The sequence below is a fragment of the Myxocyprinus asiaticus genome, chromosome 45 (genome assembly GCF_019703515.2).
Source record: "Myxocyprinus asiaticus isolate MX2 ecotype Aquarium Trade chromosome 45, UBuf_Myxa_2, whole genome shotgun sequence".
NCBI classification, from domain to species: Eukaryota; Metazoa; Chordata; class Actinopteri; order Cypriniformes; family Catostomidae; genus Myxocyprinus; species Myxocyprinus asiaticus.
Genome location: NC_059388.1, coordinates 11,794,051 through 11,810,437, shown reverse-complemented (window position 1 = coordinate 11,810,437; position 16,387 = coordinate 11,794,051). Strand labels below are relative to the sequence as shown.

The following is a 16,387-nucleotide window of genomic DNA, read 5'->3' as shown; positions in this document are numbered from 1 at the left end:
GACATAGAAACAGGGAGTTTTATGGGAGGCTGATGGGAGCTTGATTGACTGACTCAAGGGCCCAAGAGGCCGTGCAGGGGATGTAGTGACTGGCAGGTCAATCAGGGCCTCAGCCCAGCCAGCCAATCAATTATCAGAGCTGATGGGGAGATAGGAGCAGGAGCAGCACGCTTGACATGGCATGATCCCCTCCTTAATGCCGGGATTGTTTAAAGAGTAATGCAGCCCATGACTGAAGGATGCACCTCAGCATTAGGAGAATCATAACTGTCCTCTTGGTAGCTCTATATTTAACTAAGCAGATAATCTCAAGCTAGATCAGGGCTGATTTTCCATAGAACCACCCACCAATAGAGGTGAGCAGGTGTAGCCAGACACAAATTGGAGTTTATTCACAGTAGATTGCATCAAGTTTATCTAAAGGCATATTTGAATACATTTATTTTGGAGTGCTACTTGCCAGAATCTCGTTGCATGTAGAGAAATTATAGTCCAAGGCACTTTCTCTGGTACAAACATTAAAAAGCCTACCTCAGAGTGTGTCATGGTACCAGGGTACCGATATCAGAAGGCAATCGAAACTTTTTCCAGGTATGGAAGTTTCTGGTAATGGGAACATTGAGGCATCTTTGAGGGGGACAAACATATGTGACATATCCTGCCCAACTTTGGGAAAACATCAAATTGTCAATATTACAATCGAATTTATTGATTTGGAAGTTTGAAAATGTATGTGATTATCTAAGCTTGGAAGAGACCAGTTTCAAGTAAGGGCCCTGGTACTTTTAGGAATAATGCTTCATTGGCATGAGGGTTTAGTGCTCAGAGCGGGCAGCAGTTTTTTTGTTTGTTTGTTTGTTTTACCCTTGGGAAAAGATCAGGAAGTGTCTTCATATAAATCTGGTCCAACACTTAAATGTACGGCAGATTTAGTTACATGACAGAATCAAAACCTTATCTACTTTGAGACCTAAACATTTGAAGAATGGTGGTGGATAGATGGTTCAGACAAAGACCTCTCTCCTCTTCAAGTTCTTTCTGTTCTCTTCAACTTTGCCCTTTGACCGCCAGCTCATAGTGGGGATCATCCAAGCAGCAGAGCTGCCCGCCATGGATATGGGTGGCACTTCTGACCCTTACGTTAAGGTCTACCTTCTTCCAGACAAGAAGAAGAAATTTGAGACCAAGGTCCACCGGAAGACGCTGAACCCCGTTTTCAATGAGCAGTTCACCTTTAAGGTAGGTTGCATAGACATAATCTAATTAAAACAGTGTTGAATGCTCGCATTATAACAACAAAATCCATTTCTCATTGGATCCGTGAATTTGAACATGAGTACACACACAGTAGATCAAGTTATACTTGACTACTTCTACTGGTGCATTAAAAAGCTGTGCCATTTCTAGATTTAGTGAGGTGCCTCTTGGGTAGAGTTTGCACAGCAGCCCCCCCTCCAAGGGGCCCTAAGTGGCTGCTTTTACCACTTATACCTAGAAATTGCCCTGTTAACAGAACAATAACTAGCATGAGGCATAAGAATAAAAACATTCAAACAGGCTCCTGCCTGTCCATAATCTGAAAACTTGAATAATTTCTACTTTGAATGTTCATTAAGGTCAGCAGGGCTTTCCAAATCTTTTTACCAGACATCATGTTGCTAGAAAGACCTTTTTCTGTAATTACCACAGTCAGACCTCTAGAGATTTTTTAAATTGCTAAGTGAAGTGTTGAGTTCTTGAAAGAATTGCAAATGTATAACTGAGCCAGCCAAGGGTGGTTGTGGACTGTTTTCTTGTTTGTTTCTTGTCTAGCCCAAAACAATTTCAACTATGACACGCTACCTTGAGAACGAAAAATGATCCACACACCAACACTCCGTGAGATAGCCACACAGCTGTGACATGTAATCACAAGTGCCTCCATTATTGAAATGAAGAGACTGGAGAGCTGGTGTGTGTGATAGCGTCAAGGACAAAATAGCAACCCTTGGGTCTTATCTCTTTCCCGGCCAATCAAGTAGTTTGTCGCCATGTTGGAACAAGTCCTTCGGGATAATGAGTTTTGTGTGAAAAACAGCTCAATTGGAGGCAATCAAGAATCAAATCTCTCTTCTGCACATACATACACACAATAGTCCTTTAGTTTCATCCCAGCATCTCTGCAGTAGATAAGTCTTGTAACTGGATTAGACCGGTTTGCGTGGGAGTAATTTCATCTCTAATATCCCACAGGTTCCCTACACTGAGCTGGGAGGAAAAACTCTAGTGATGACTGTGTATGACTTTGACCGCTTCTCCAAACATGACGCCATTGGAGACGTGAAGGTGCCCATGAATAAGGTGGACTTTAGTCATGTCACTGAGGAGTGGAGGGACCTCCAGAGTGCTGAGAAAGAAGAGGTAAGAACTATGATCCATGGACGGCAATAGTCTGTTCTATGCTTAAACTTAATTAGTTTGTTGATTCGTTAACTGATTCGTTCAGTGACCCTTCCTGTAGTCCACATCATTGCATCAGTAGGTTGTGACCAGTGACTGACTTTTCGCTTAAAGGGACAGTTTAAATTTAAAATTGAGATTTGTTTACTGATTCGTTCAATGATTCATTAACTTATTCAGTGAAAAGGAACTTTTTGCTTAAAGGGAAAATTCTTTATTTTCTCAACATGATGTTGTTTCAAACCCCTTTGACTTCATTCAAACCCATCATTCTTCTGTGGAACATAAAAGAAGACAGGAAGAATATTAGTCTCAGTCACCCTTCACTTTTGGGGAAAAAAGATGCAATAAAAGTGAATAGTGAATAAGACTCAGTCATTAACGTTCTGCCCAACATCATCTTATGTGATTCAAAGAAGAAAGTTAAATGGGTTAAGAAAAACACAAGAGTGAGTAAATGATGAAAGAATTTTCATTTTTTATGACTTTTTTTATGAAATTTTTTCATGTTTTCAACTATACAATTATTCAAAGATTTAATAAAAACATGTCATTTATGACCTAAACAAGTTTGTTGTTCACTATTGTAAAGGTCGTACACAACAAGAATACACATCAGTTGGCAGGATTTAAATTGAAATTACGCTTAATGTAAAGGTGAAAGACTTGAGGGCTCTCAATCTTCACTGGAAATGTCAGTTAATCAGCTGGGCTATGCCACGTTTTTATTAATAAAAAGTGGGACTTTCCAAGCAGTGGTTTGGGAGATGCAATTTTCTATGGAAGCCCAGGAGTGCCATTTACAAAAGAATGAAGGAATAAATTATCAATCTATTAATTTTAAAATAAAAATGTGAATAAATAAACCAATTTATAAATGGACAAATTAGTAGACACATTTAAATGTGAATAAATAAACCAATTATTTTTTTTACAAATCAATAGACACATTTAAATGTGAATAAATAAACCAATTAAAAAATGTACAAATAAATAGACACATTTAAATCTGTTTATTTAGTTCATGTTTTAAAATGTCATTATATTTAACAATAAAATAACATATTTAAATGTACCTTTTAAATTGTGTTTTAAAAAGCATTTGGCAATTGCTTTTCTTCATCCATTTGCCAGTTGCTTTTCTTCATTGTTTGACTTTTCCTTTTTTTTTTTTTTTTTTACCATTTGTCAGTTCATACCATCTGAGGTCCAGGAGTGACAATTAAAAAAATAATTTATCAATCTATTAATTTGAAAATAAAAACTTGAATAAATAACTCAATAAATCAATTTATAAATGGACAAATACAAAGACACATTTAAATGTGTTTATTTAATTCATGTTTAAAAATGTCATTATATTTAACAATAAAATTCTGCATTAATAAATCAGATTTATTTCATGTTTAAATTGTCATTAAATGTAGCAACAAATGAGTACATTAATGAGTCTTTTAAATGCACTTTAAAAGCACCTTTTAAAATGCATTTTAAAAAGGTATTTGGCAATTGCTTTTCTTAAGTCATTTGCCAGTTGCTTTTCCTCATCCATTTGCCAATGGCTTTTCTTTTTCATTTTGCTTTTCCTTTTTTTTTCTTTAACCAATTGAGAATTGAGTTTAAAAAATGCCATTGAACTGTTGACTCGTGAGAGCAACCAATGAACTTTTGACTCAGTTATAAGACACACCCCCTCTCCCACATGCCACTTGAAGAGGATGTAAGATGGCCTGTCTTTGGACGATGGTATGAACAGTTTACGTGATATTATTGGATCTGTGAATCCCGCGCACAAGAAACGGATGCGTAAAATAATTTATCAATCTATTAATTTGAAAATAAAAATGTGAATAAATAAACCAATTTATAAATGGACAAATTAGTAGACACATTTAAATGTGAATAAATAAACCAATTCAATTTTTGTGTACATTGTGTATTTACTGTGTGTATAGCTCCTGTCAGTCAATAAACATCTTTATGAAGATGAGCACAACAAAAGTTGAAGCACAAACTTTATTTGCGATGTTATAAACAGATATACACAGCAGGTTGGTGTGTGGTTTTATATATATAGAGACACTCATAATACACATAAGTAATACACAACATTAGTTTAAACACTGCCATTTGTTCCACAAAACTGTGCTCGCTGCCTTCTCTGTATCCTCAGCTGACCGTCATTCCGACAGTCCGCCTTTTCTCGATCATACACAGGCAGTTATTTTAATAAAAATAAATGATTTAAAGATGATCATACAGTGGGTTTTTTTATGAATGTGATATCACTGAAAGGGGATGTGCATTTTCTTCAGTATAAGTTCTGAAAAGTCCATCGGCTTTCTCCAGCGACTCGAGCCAATGCCCTTGCTCATCTCAGTCGTGTGTTTCAGTTCGGGGTACGGGTCGGGAGGCTGGTTCTGTTCACAGCATCACGATTACCAGCTCCCATCCTGGACACGTATCACTGTGCACACTCAAGTAGGGCCGCGTTCTGTATTTCACAGCAACAGTGAACGAGCCATCATTAACTTCTGATATGTTTCGCATCCGTTTCTTGTGCGCAGGATTCACAGATCCAATAATATCAGGTAAACTGTTCATACCATTGTCCAAAGACAGGCCATCTTACATCCTCTTCAAGTGGCATGTGGGAGAGGGGGTGTGTCTTATAACTGAGTCGAAAGAGCATTGGTTGCTCTCACGAGTTAACAGTCCAATGGCATTTTTTTTAACTCGATTCTCATTTGGTTAAAGAAAAGGAAAAGAAAAAGAAAAGGAAAAGCAATTGGCAAATACCTTTTTTTAAATGCAATTTAAAAGGTGCTTTTAAAGTGCATTTAAAAGACTCAATGTACTCATTTATTGCTACATTTAATGACAATTTAAACATGAAATAAATAAATAAAGATTTATTAATGCACAATTTTATTGTTAAATATAATTACATTTTTAAACATGAATTAAACACATTTAAATGTGTCTATTTATTGTAAATGTTTTAATTGGTTTATTTATTCACATTTAAATGTGTCTATTTATTTGTCCATTTATAAATTGGTTTATTTATTCACATTTTTATTTTCAAATTAATAGATTGATAATTTATTCCTTCATTATTTTGTAAATGGCACTCCTGGGCTTCCATAATTTTCATGGTAAATGTCATGGAATATAGCATTTAAGCCGCCGTTTCTATGGGAACCTTGTTTTTGTGCCATGGTTCCTTGGTGTAAAGGTTAATTATTATGCTGTCAAATGTCTGCCGAGGGCAGGGAGTCGAAGGCTATCTACATATGTTGAAGGTTGCACTTTAAGTTTGTGCAGCTGTTGCATTCTATCCAATGGACTAGTGGAGCTCTTCAAGGAATGCTTGAGAAAGCTGGAACGTATTGACTTTTTCTGAAGGACCTGTAGAGTGGGGTCCTGAGGGTGGCACTTACAGTGCCTGTAAGAAATAAACTCAAACGAAATGAAAGTCAACAGCAATATGTTCTAGCTGCTCACAGTTTCTGTTCAAATCAAGTTCAGAGGTATTTTCTAAAAACAGAAGTTACTCTTTTTTTTTTCCTCCACAACTAATTAAGTCTTCTGCGGGAGAGTTGTAGAACTAATTTAATAAAGCTATGAAATGTTTTTTTTTTTTTTTTTTAACGCAGATGACCTTTTTATTGGCAGAAAATTGATTGTGCATAAAATGCCATGAGCCATTAAAACTAAGTAAACTAAAGTAGCCTTTTCCCCTGCCTGTTTTTTATACTGTACTGTATACATGTCATAGCCTGTGTTTGCGTCCATGTTTATGAGAATGATAAAACCTTCATGTGTACATGTAAATGTGTAAATGTATTTTCAAATTGTTTACAAAGTTAATTTGTTTCACATATAGAGTTCAAAAGCTGTGCTTCTTCACTCAATCTTTCTTATCAGTCTTGTTGAGTGTTCCTTTTCTTGGCTTTTTTCCTCTAGAACTAATCATTCTTAAAGAATTCACTCTAAGTGCATCTAATAAGCCTTGACAATGATGTCCCTGATTGAACTTTTGTTTATCACTCACAGCAAGAGAAGCTGGGTGACATCTGTCTCTCCCTGCGGTATGTACCCACTGCTGGCAAACTGACTGTGGTCATTTTGGAGGCCAAGAACCTGAAGAAGATGGATGTTGGTGGCCTGTCAGGTGAGTCCAGTTTCTGAGTGAAACTGTCAACTGGTCCCTGGCACAAAGATATCTGATGGATTTGGATAGTGTCTTTTTTCATCAGCTCTACTTAATATTACTTAATCTACTTAAATTATTTGTGTCACTTAAAATGTGATAAATATGCAGAGACAACTATAGGTAAGCAATTCATAGGTTGATACCTCCAAAAAGTGTAAATACTCTGTGGCGCATTCAAAAGTTTTACTTGCAAATGCATATTATGGAAGTTAAATGAATTGCGAATGCCAAGAACGTTTCAGTTTTTCAGACCCTTTCAGTTTGATGCAGTGTACTGGTTCGCTTGGCAATATTTTTATCATATTCTGTCTGGAATAAATGGGAAAATACAACCTTTTTATATACCAGGTTATTTGTATGTTAATACAAAGTCTCTTTTAGTATATCTTTCTTTACTGAAATCATGGAATACATACACAGGCATTCACAGCTACAAGTCCCAAGGGCGTTGAAATGTGGCTTGCATTGATCCTACATTTCCTGAACCTGTGATTATACCGAGAGCCTCACTTTATCAACTGCAGTAATATTCTGCTCTGGTAGTATATAACAGATGAATACATTTTCAATGAGTAAATGTACAGCTCAGCATTCAGAAATAACTCCTCATCTAAACAGCCTTGTCCATCCATCCATCCTCCTCCACTCTCGCTCATTCTCTCGCACCTGGTCAATCTCACACCTGCTGTCAGGGAGGCGGAAAGGCCATCAGAACCAGAACCCACCTGCTGGGAGTCAAGAGGCCCCGACTTTACTTTTCATCACTCAAAGAGGGCAGAATAGCGATTACCACCACAATCTAGACCAACTCTCTCTCTCTCTCTCTCTCTCTCTCTCTTCTCTCTGGTCCATTAGCATTACAGATTAAAGCTGGATATTAGGGTGTTTCTTCAATTATGAGCATATTGGCCCTCTGGGCTTTTTCACACTCTCACCACTCTCGCTCTTTATATAAAGGGATAGTTCACCCAAAAATTGACATTCTCTCATCATTTACTCTCATACCATCCCAGATGTGGATGACTTTATTTCTTCTGCTGAACACAAACAAAGATTTTTAGAAGAATATCTCAGCTCTGTAGATCCATACAATGCAAGTGATTTGTGCTCCAAAAATCACATAAAGGCAGCATAAAAGTAATCCATACGACTCCAGTGGTTAAATACATATCTTCAGAAGCGATATGATAGGAGTGAGTTAGAAACAGTTCAATATTTAAGTCCTTTTTTTACTATAAATTCTCCTCCCTGCCCAGTAGGTGGCGATATGTACAAAGAATGTGAATCTGCAAAAACAAAATAAGAAGAATGTGATGTGAAAGTGGAGATTTATAGTAAAAAAGGACTGAAATTTTGAAATGTTTCTCACCCACACCTATCATATCACTTCTGAAGACATGGATTAAACCACTAGAGTTCAAAATTTTGGTTCCCATTCACTTGCATTGTATGAACCTTTTCCAAAAAATCTTTGATTGTATTCAGCAGAAGAAAGAAAGTCATACACATCTGGGATGGCATGAGGGTGAGTAAATGATAAGAGAATTTGGTAACACTTTATTTTAATGTGTCATTGTTACACATATTACATGTATTTACTATAGTAATAACAGTCAATTATGAGTAATTACAAGCAACTAACCCTAAACCTAAAGTAAGTACATGTTGTTAATTAGTAATAATCGGTAATTACATGTGTAATTACACTGAAACTAGGACACATTAAAATAAAGTATAACCGAGAATTGTAATTTTTGAGTGAACTATCCCTTTAATATGTCCACTAACAACGTGAAATATATCACTGAAGAATTCTGTCATTTTTCTCAAATGTAGTGAACATTTTCCACCACAACGTCATTTCCACCGCATCTCAAATTATGTGTTGTGTTTAAACGTATTGTGTGGTGGAAATGACTGTGATGGAAATTACATTTTAAACATTTTTGGAAGGCTAAGGGCATGTCTACACTAATTCATTTAAGTTTGAAACCTCTGTTTTCAGTTTCCTAATATTATGGTTTTTCAAAATATTTAGTTATGGAGAGCGTTTTAGTACCTTGTGTACACTTTTCAGACGGTCCCTTAACCACCGTAGGCCAAATTTACAACAAATATCAAAGATAAATTAACGATCTTGAACATTCTTGACCTGATTAGATACGTGACGCATCATTTCATCTTTAAATACGGGACGATCCCATATTTTACGGGAAGGGTGGCAACCCTAGGACGTGGCCTAAGGATAATATCATAGCTGGCATTTTATGTATTCTAAACACACAATTAAATTATATTTTCACACTTTCTGAATAATTTGACAAAATTACCGCTGATAATGATCAAAAATATTCTGTTCAACTCAATTTTTTATTTTATTTACACATCACAAGTGTCATTTAATATAAAAAATATATTTTTTTATGCAGGATTTTTATACTTTAAGATTGAAAGTATGGGTCTGAGACAGTAAAACGGTACATAAAATGCATCATAAAATAGCAAAAATAAATGATGAAGGCATGGTAAAAAGTTTTCAAAACATTTTTAATGTGACCTTCATATAACAAAAAGAAAAAGTTACAAATCTGTATTTTATATATATCAACCTCTGGGACATTAAATTGTCTGTAGTTGCAAACACTGTCAGTCATTTTCATAAGTACTCCAATGAAGATCTGAAATTAACAGTGTTAAAAGCTCTATTTAGAGGTTTGTGTTTGGAGGACTATAGTTTTTACAATGTGATAACTACAGCCCCCAAACCTCCTTTCGCCCATCATCATTGGGCTTGTTGAATTGGTTGTTTGCCAGATCGTTCAAATCCTGTGTGAAAATTGTGCAGTTAAGTATGCTTTCACAGTCATTTACTGGGATTTTGACAGACTCCAACAGTTTATATTTTGAAACAAACCTTTTTTTTTTCTCTTTTTTTTGACAAAATCCTCAAAGTTCCCATTGATTTTACTAGAAAAGCACTTCTGTCCCTGCTTTGCCTCTGTTTTTCTTTTCATTGCAAGTCTATGGAAATGGCTCAGATTTAACTGTTGTTATGGAGGAGTCATTCTCCCAGTGGAGTCACTTTAGAGCATGTCCAAAGAGTTGTCACATGACTACAAACAATAGGCCCGCATGGATCATGCCAATAATTTGTGACTGTTTCCATTATGATTCAGCTACAGAGAGAATGACTCATCGGAACACTATAATTTATCCTTTTCTCTGCTCAAACCCTGTTTACCCTGCCTAATCACGCAAGACATGGTTGTTTCAATTAAAATAAATGTCATTTGGATTAATTCCATAGAACACTGCTTACCATTCTCTGCATATTCTGCATTCTTCATTCTTCTAGGACTATATTTGTGGTTTAGGCATTGGTTATTGAAGATTAGTTGTTGTATATGGATACATACAGTGGCCTCAGAAGGTATTTGGACACTTAAGCCACCCTTAAAAATGTATCAAAACCACTGAGAATATTAAACCAAGTGTCATTTACTTTCAAGAGATATAGTAAAAGTACACTTTTCAAGCTAGATATTTTAGATTTGTTTGTGGTTTGTTAGGTTTAAATGAGAAAGCAATAGATATACCATTCACATGTGTAAACTTGAATTGATCCTGACTAAAAATCATCTTGAGGCCAGGTTGAAAGTCATTGTAAAAATGGCTCAGAAAATTGAATGTAGTTCGTTCAGTGAAAAGGTCTGGCATTATTTATGTACAGATGCCATTTCTGCGTGTTTTAAGTGTTACTCAAGTATCCTAATTCATTTAGGGGCTACTGTATGTATGAAAGACTATTAATTGTATTTGTAAATGTATTTAAACATATCTCAAGCGTACTGATTGTGACCCAGAGGTTAAATGGCACTTGTTTGTGTGCCATTCATAAAAGATCAAGAAGTTAGTCTCTGAGGTTAGATCAGCATTACCTCAACTATTTGAAAATCTATGGATCCTAGAAAACACCTAGTTCATAGCAATACATGTAGTCCACCACTAGGAGACACCTATGAGTCTGTAGACCAAACGTTGACAGCATTCCTACATGCTGGAGCCAATGAAAGCATACCACATCATAGGTAAGGGGCAGTTTTATTTTCACTTGGATTTTGAGTATCCCTTTTAGATGAAGTTCTCCAGTGGCTATGTGAACCATAAACACAAATCATTACAAGCACTGCCATCTTCTTGAACCACAACTTTCTGGCTTGGCTTCTGTTTAAGTGTAGATTACCACAGATTTCCCAAATAACCTAAAACCTCAGTCACTCTGTTGCCAAGCAACCGGTCCAAAGCACCACCAATAATAGTGTTAGGCTTGTTGAAGTTCTGTTTAAGTTCAGCAGCATAAATGGCTGAGGTCCATGCTGAATGGTCAGTAAAAGCTTTTTAAATTGTGCAGTTTAAGTGTTAGTTCAGTAGGAGGTGATGTGTTGCTCTGTTATGGGATAATATTCTGTTGCATTTCATTTAGTCTTAACTAAATTCATCAGCATGCATTCCATATGTGATCCCACTATCAGACTATGAAGCTCCATGGATGAATATGGCAAATAAGACTTTTTAAATGATACCTTTAAACAAACTACATTGTGTGTTCCCCTCAATACCTTGGTATTTGTTCTTTGAAAAAAGCTGAACTTTTAATTTAAAAGATCTTCAAGTTAAAGGAATATTCTGGGTTCAAAACAAGTTAAGCTCAATCAACAACATTTGTAGCATAATGTTGATTACCATGAGTTATGATTAACATAAGTTGTCATGACAATGTAATGTCAACAAACCCTAACACGACTGTAAAAATGAAGAATTACATGAGCTGTAAAGCTCAAATAATACTGAGTTTTAACAGAATATTTAATATAAGTGCTTTTATAAAATTATAAGCTTCATGTTTCTGCCTTTAAACCGTCCAAAAATTGGCCCCATTGACTTCCATTGTAAGTGCCTCACTGTAACCTCCATTTTTGTTTTTTTAAAGAAAAAGATGGATGAGTCGAAAATAATTGTTGTGGTAATCAACATTATGCCCCAAATGCTGTCGAGAGAGCTTAACTTGTATTGAACACGGAATAATGCTTTAAAGGTTACACTAAGGTACAATGTTCAGACCTCAAACAGACAAATCATTTGTTATTTACACAGGATACAATCACATACCAGTACTCACATAATATTATAATATAGTATTAAATATATAAAATATATTATTATTATTATTAATAATAATAATAAATATAATTACAGCAACTCTAGAGCAAAAAAATGAGCATGATCTCTTCAGCATGGCAGCCAATATGAGTAATATATAGTTTAATATGTACCTACATAATTTATACATTCTTGGGTGATACAGTATATTGCTTTTAATGCTTCCACAGTGTAAAAAAATGCTTTTGTTTTAATGCAGGAATTATACTACGTTATCTATTTAAATATCTATTTATATATATATATATATTATTACAGGGTTGGGAGGGTTACTTTTGAAATGTATTCCACTACAGATTACAGAATACATGCTGTAAAATGTAATTTGTAACGTATTCTGTTAGATTACTAAAGGTCAGTAACGTATTATAAATACTTTGGATTACTTCTTCAGCACTGGTAGATTTTTTCACTTGTTTTGACTATAAAAACTCTGCCAGTACAGTAAGACAAAATACACATGTTAAAAATACATTCTCTGAAAAACCTAAATATCTTATGCAGTGTTGTTTCTAAAACAAGCTGAATCTAATTGATCTTGTTTTAAGGATTTTTAGATATTTTTACAGGAAAACAATACAAAAATTATTATCAAGAATACGATTTTTGCTCTAATATCAAAGGTCTTACTAGAAAAAAAGAAATTATGATCCAACGTGAATTTTCTTGATAAAAATATATGATCGTGTCTGGTAACGTGCATGTAAAATGGATAGAAATAGCATTTTAGCTTAGCGTAAAGCTGACAGTTTACACAAGGTTTATTTCTATTTCTTCTGCTCCAAACTTACTTCAAACTTACTTCTCTGTCTGCTCGTATGAATGTAACACATCATAAGAAAGTGTTTCACCACAGTTCAAAGGCACTTTGGATTGCATCATTTATATGTATAAATGTTTTCCATCTGAAAGGACTAAATATTAAATGAAACAAATGACAATAAAATGCAAAGTAATCTCTTCAGTAATCAAAATACTTTTTGAATGTAACTGTATTCTAATTATCAATGATTTAAATTGTAACTGTAGTGGAATACAGTTACTTATATTTTGTATTTTAAATACTTAATCCCGTTACATGTATTCCGTTACTCCCCAACCCTGTATGTATATATATATATATATATATACAGTTGCAATCGAAATTATTCAACCCCCCCAAGACAGTAAGGATTTACAAAGGTGAGCTTTTCTGATGATCTATATCAGTTGAGTGACACATTCGAAGTCATAGTGTGAATATATAACCTAATATTTCTAAATAGGAGGATTTTTTAAAAATACAGCCATGTCATAATTATTCAACCCCTATTGCATGCAGCTGTTTCTTAAATATGTAAGGCTACACAAGTAATTGTTTTAAAACAAAATTAAGTCATCAATCTGCAATGGCACTTATTTAAGTTTTAAAATTTAAGTTTAGCGTTGTAAGCAAAAATGTATTTCTATGCAAAAAATGCAATTAAAAATAAGCTGTCTCAAAAGCTAATAGAGGAGATTATTTTATTACACAAGAAAGGCACTTCAATTTCCAATAGACAAAGTTGGCAGCACCATTCATACATTTTTTAAATATAGTAAAACAGCAACCTTCTTGGGGTGTGGAAGAAAACAAAACTTCACCAAGGGAAATGTTGACTCCAGTTGACTGAATATTCAAGAAGTAATTAGGAAAGACCTGTGGAGTCCTGGAAGAAGGTTTTATAGATGTATGACACTAAACTGAAAATGAGTTTTAGACCCATGGGTCAGCAGTACGTCTGGAGTAAGATGACAAGGTGATGACAAGAACGACACCATCCCCAAAGTCAAGCATGGAGGTGGGTCAGTCCTGTTATGGGGTGATTTGCGGCTGCAGGAAACGGCTATCCTGACTATGTGACTGACGCCATGGATTCTTTCAGGTATCAGGCCATTTTGGCATGAAAAATGTGACGCCTTCAGTGTGTAAATTGAAGCTCAGTGATCACTGGACTTTCCAACAAGACAATAACACCAAGGACACATCCAAGTTGTCCAAAATCTGGTTCAGGGATAGGTCATGGAATGCCCTTAAATGGCCCTTTCAGTCCATCATTAAAATCCCATTGCAAACCTTTGTTGGGATTTCAAGGCAGCAGTGGCAGCACAGAAACTAAAGAATGTCAATGAGCTGGAAGCTTTTGCTCATGAGAAATGTGTAAAAATACAAACCCACCTTTGCTTGACCAAACAGGACTGGCAAAAAGTGCTCTTCACTGACGAGTCACGGTTTTGTCTCGCCAGGGGTCGGACTCGTGTTTATCATCGAAGGAATGAGCGTTACACCGATGCCTGTACTCTGGAGCGGGATCGATTTGGAGGTGGAGGGTCCGTCATGGTCTGGGGCGGTGTGTCACAGCATCATCGGACTGAGCTTGTTGTCATTGCAGGCAATCTCAATGCTGTGCGTTACAGGGAAGACATCCTCCTCTCTCATGTGGTATCCTTCCTGCAGACTCATCCTGACATGACCCTCCAGCATGACAATGCCACCAGCCATACTGCTTGTTCTGTGCATGATTTCCTGCAAGACAGGAATGTCAGTGTTCTGCCATGGCCAGCGAAGAGCCCGGATCTCAATCCCATTGAGCACGTCTGGGACCTGTTGGATCGGAGGGTGAGGGCTAGGGCCATTCCCCCCAGAAATGTCCGGGAACTTGCAAGTGCTTTGGTGGAAGAGTGGGGTAACGTCTCACAGCAAGAACTGGCAAATCTGTTACAGTCCATGAGGAGGAGATGCACTGCAGTGCTTAATGCAGCTGGTGGCCACACCAGATACAGACTTTTACTTTTGATTTTGACCCCCCCCCCCCCCCCCCATATAAGGAGCAGGGAAGCACAGAATCTGTGGTATGCCATTTCTGAATGTAGATCTTACAAATCTAGACCCATAAGTAGAGACACTACCAGTAAAATGTTTGCACACACTTGACTAAATGTATGTTTCTCATGATTTTAGGCTTATCTGCATGAAATTATTTTATAACACGTGTATATATATATATATATATATATATATATATATATATATATATATATATATATATATACACGTGTTATAAAATAATTTCATGCAGATAAGCCTAAAATCATGAGAAACTACATTTAGTCCAGTGTGTGCAAACATTTTACTGGTAGTGTCTCTGCTTATGGGTCTAGATTTGTAAGATCTACATTCAGAAATGGCATACCACAGATTCTGTGCTTCCCTGCTCCTTATATGGGATGGGGTGCGGAGTTCATCATGCCTCCTCTGGCTTTTTCTCTCACTGTCAGTCTATGGAATGTACTACTCTGACTCTTTTTGAGAGTTGATAACATGTATTTACATAAGTTAAAAAATGAAAAAAGGATTGGAAATGCCAGAGATTTTTGAAATCCTTCTTGGAGCAGAGCAGAGAAGGTGATAGCGACAGAAAAAGACATATTTAAAGGCAGGGGAACAGAGTGACAGAGAATGGAGTGAATTGAAATGACGTGTTGCATAAAGAGTGGTTCTGGAACATTGTAAAATCTTTTCGATTTAACCATTGTTCACTTCAATATCTGCTGCCATTTCCATTTTATTGAAAGGCTCAGGAAGGCACATGAAATGTCTTATCACCCCTCTTTACAGTCACAATATAACACAACATATAAATGTTCTTTCTCTTTCAGAAACAGGAGGGAATATAGATGTTGAATCAGATATTTTGTGATATTTTAACCTTTATTTGTATTGTGAGATTTCAATCAAAAAGCTGTTCTGTGAAGCTGATCCAATGTTGCAATGTCCAGCTGATCAGGATCATTTTGAGAAAAATCAACGTACAAATTCCTTACTTGTAGTTGTTTCTGCATAAAAAGCTGGAATAGGGTTCAATACATGTTAAGCTCAATCGAAAGCATTTGTTGCATAATGTTGATTACCAAAAAATAAAAAATAATAATTTTTTTTTAAAATGCGTTTTTAGTGAGGCACTTACAATGGAAGTGAATGGAGCCGATCAAATACTCACCATTTCAAATGTATAGCCACAAGACATAAACAAAATGTGTGTTAACATGATTTTAGTGTGATAAAATCACTTACAAGCCTTTTATGTGTAAAGTTTTATCCAATTTATTACTTCATTGCCATGACGACATAATGTCAACAAACGCTAAACCCTAAAACGACTGTTAAAATGACAATTTAAACAACTTTACAGCTCAAATAATACATGAATTTTAACAGAAGATTTAATGTAAGTGCTTTTATAAAATTATAAGCTTCACATTTCTGCCTTTAAACCCTCCAAATATTGGCCCCATTTACTTCCACTGTAAGTGCCTCACTGTCACCTCGATTTTTGCTTTTTTATTTTTTAAAGGAGGGACGAGTCTAAATTTATTTTTGTGGTAATCAACATTATGCCACAAATGCTGTCGATTGAACTTAACTTGTATTGAACCCGAAATATTCCTTTAATTAATGTGATCTCTAATGCTATGTCCTGTTACTGTGTG

The 16,387-nt window shown here is 35.7% G+C and overlaps 1 protein-coding gene across 5 annotated transcripts in view; it reads left to right on the top strand.

Annotated features, from left to right (window-relative positions):
- Positions 1 to 16,387, top strand: part of LOC127435417 (synaptotagmin-1-like) — a 309,874-nt gene that overhangs the window by 285,731 nt on the left and 7,756 nt on the right. For all 5 annotated transcript variants that reach the window (XM_051688901.1, XM_051688900.1, XM_051688902.1 and 2 more), the window contains 3 exons: positions 1,072 to 1,239; positions 2,233 to 2,400; positions 6,499 to 6,616. In XM_051688901.1, the coding sequence (XP_051544861.1) occupies positions 1,072 to 1,239; positions 2,233 to 2,400; positions 6,499 to 6,616 (454 nt within the window). The remainder of the gene's footprint in view (positions 1 to 1,071; positions 1,240 to 2,232; positions 2,401 to 6,498; positions 6,617 to 16,387) is intronic.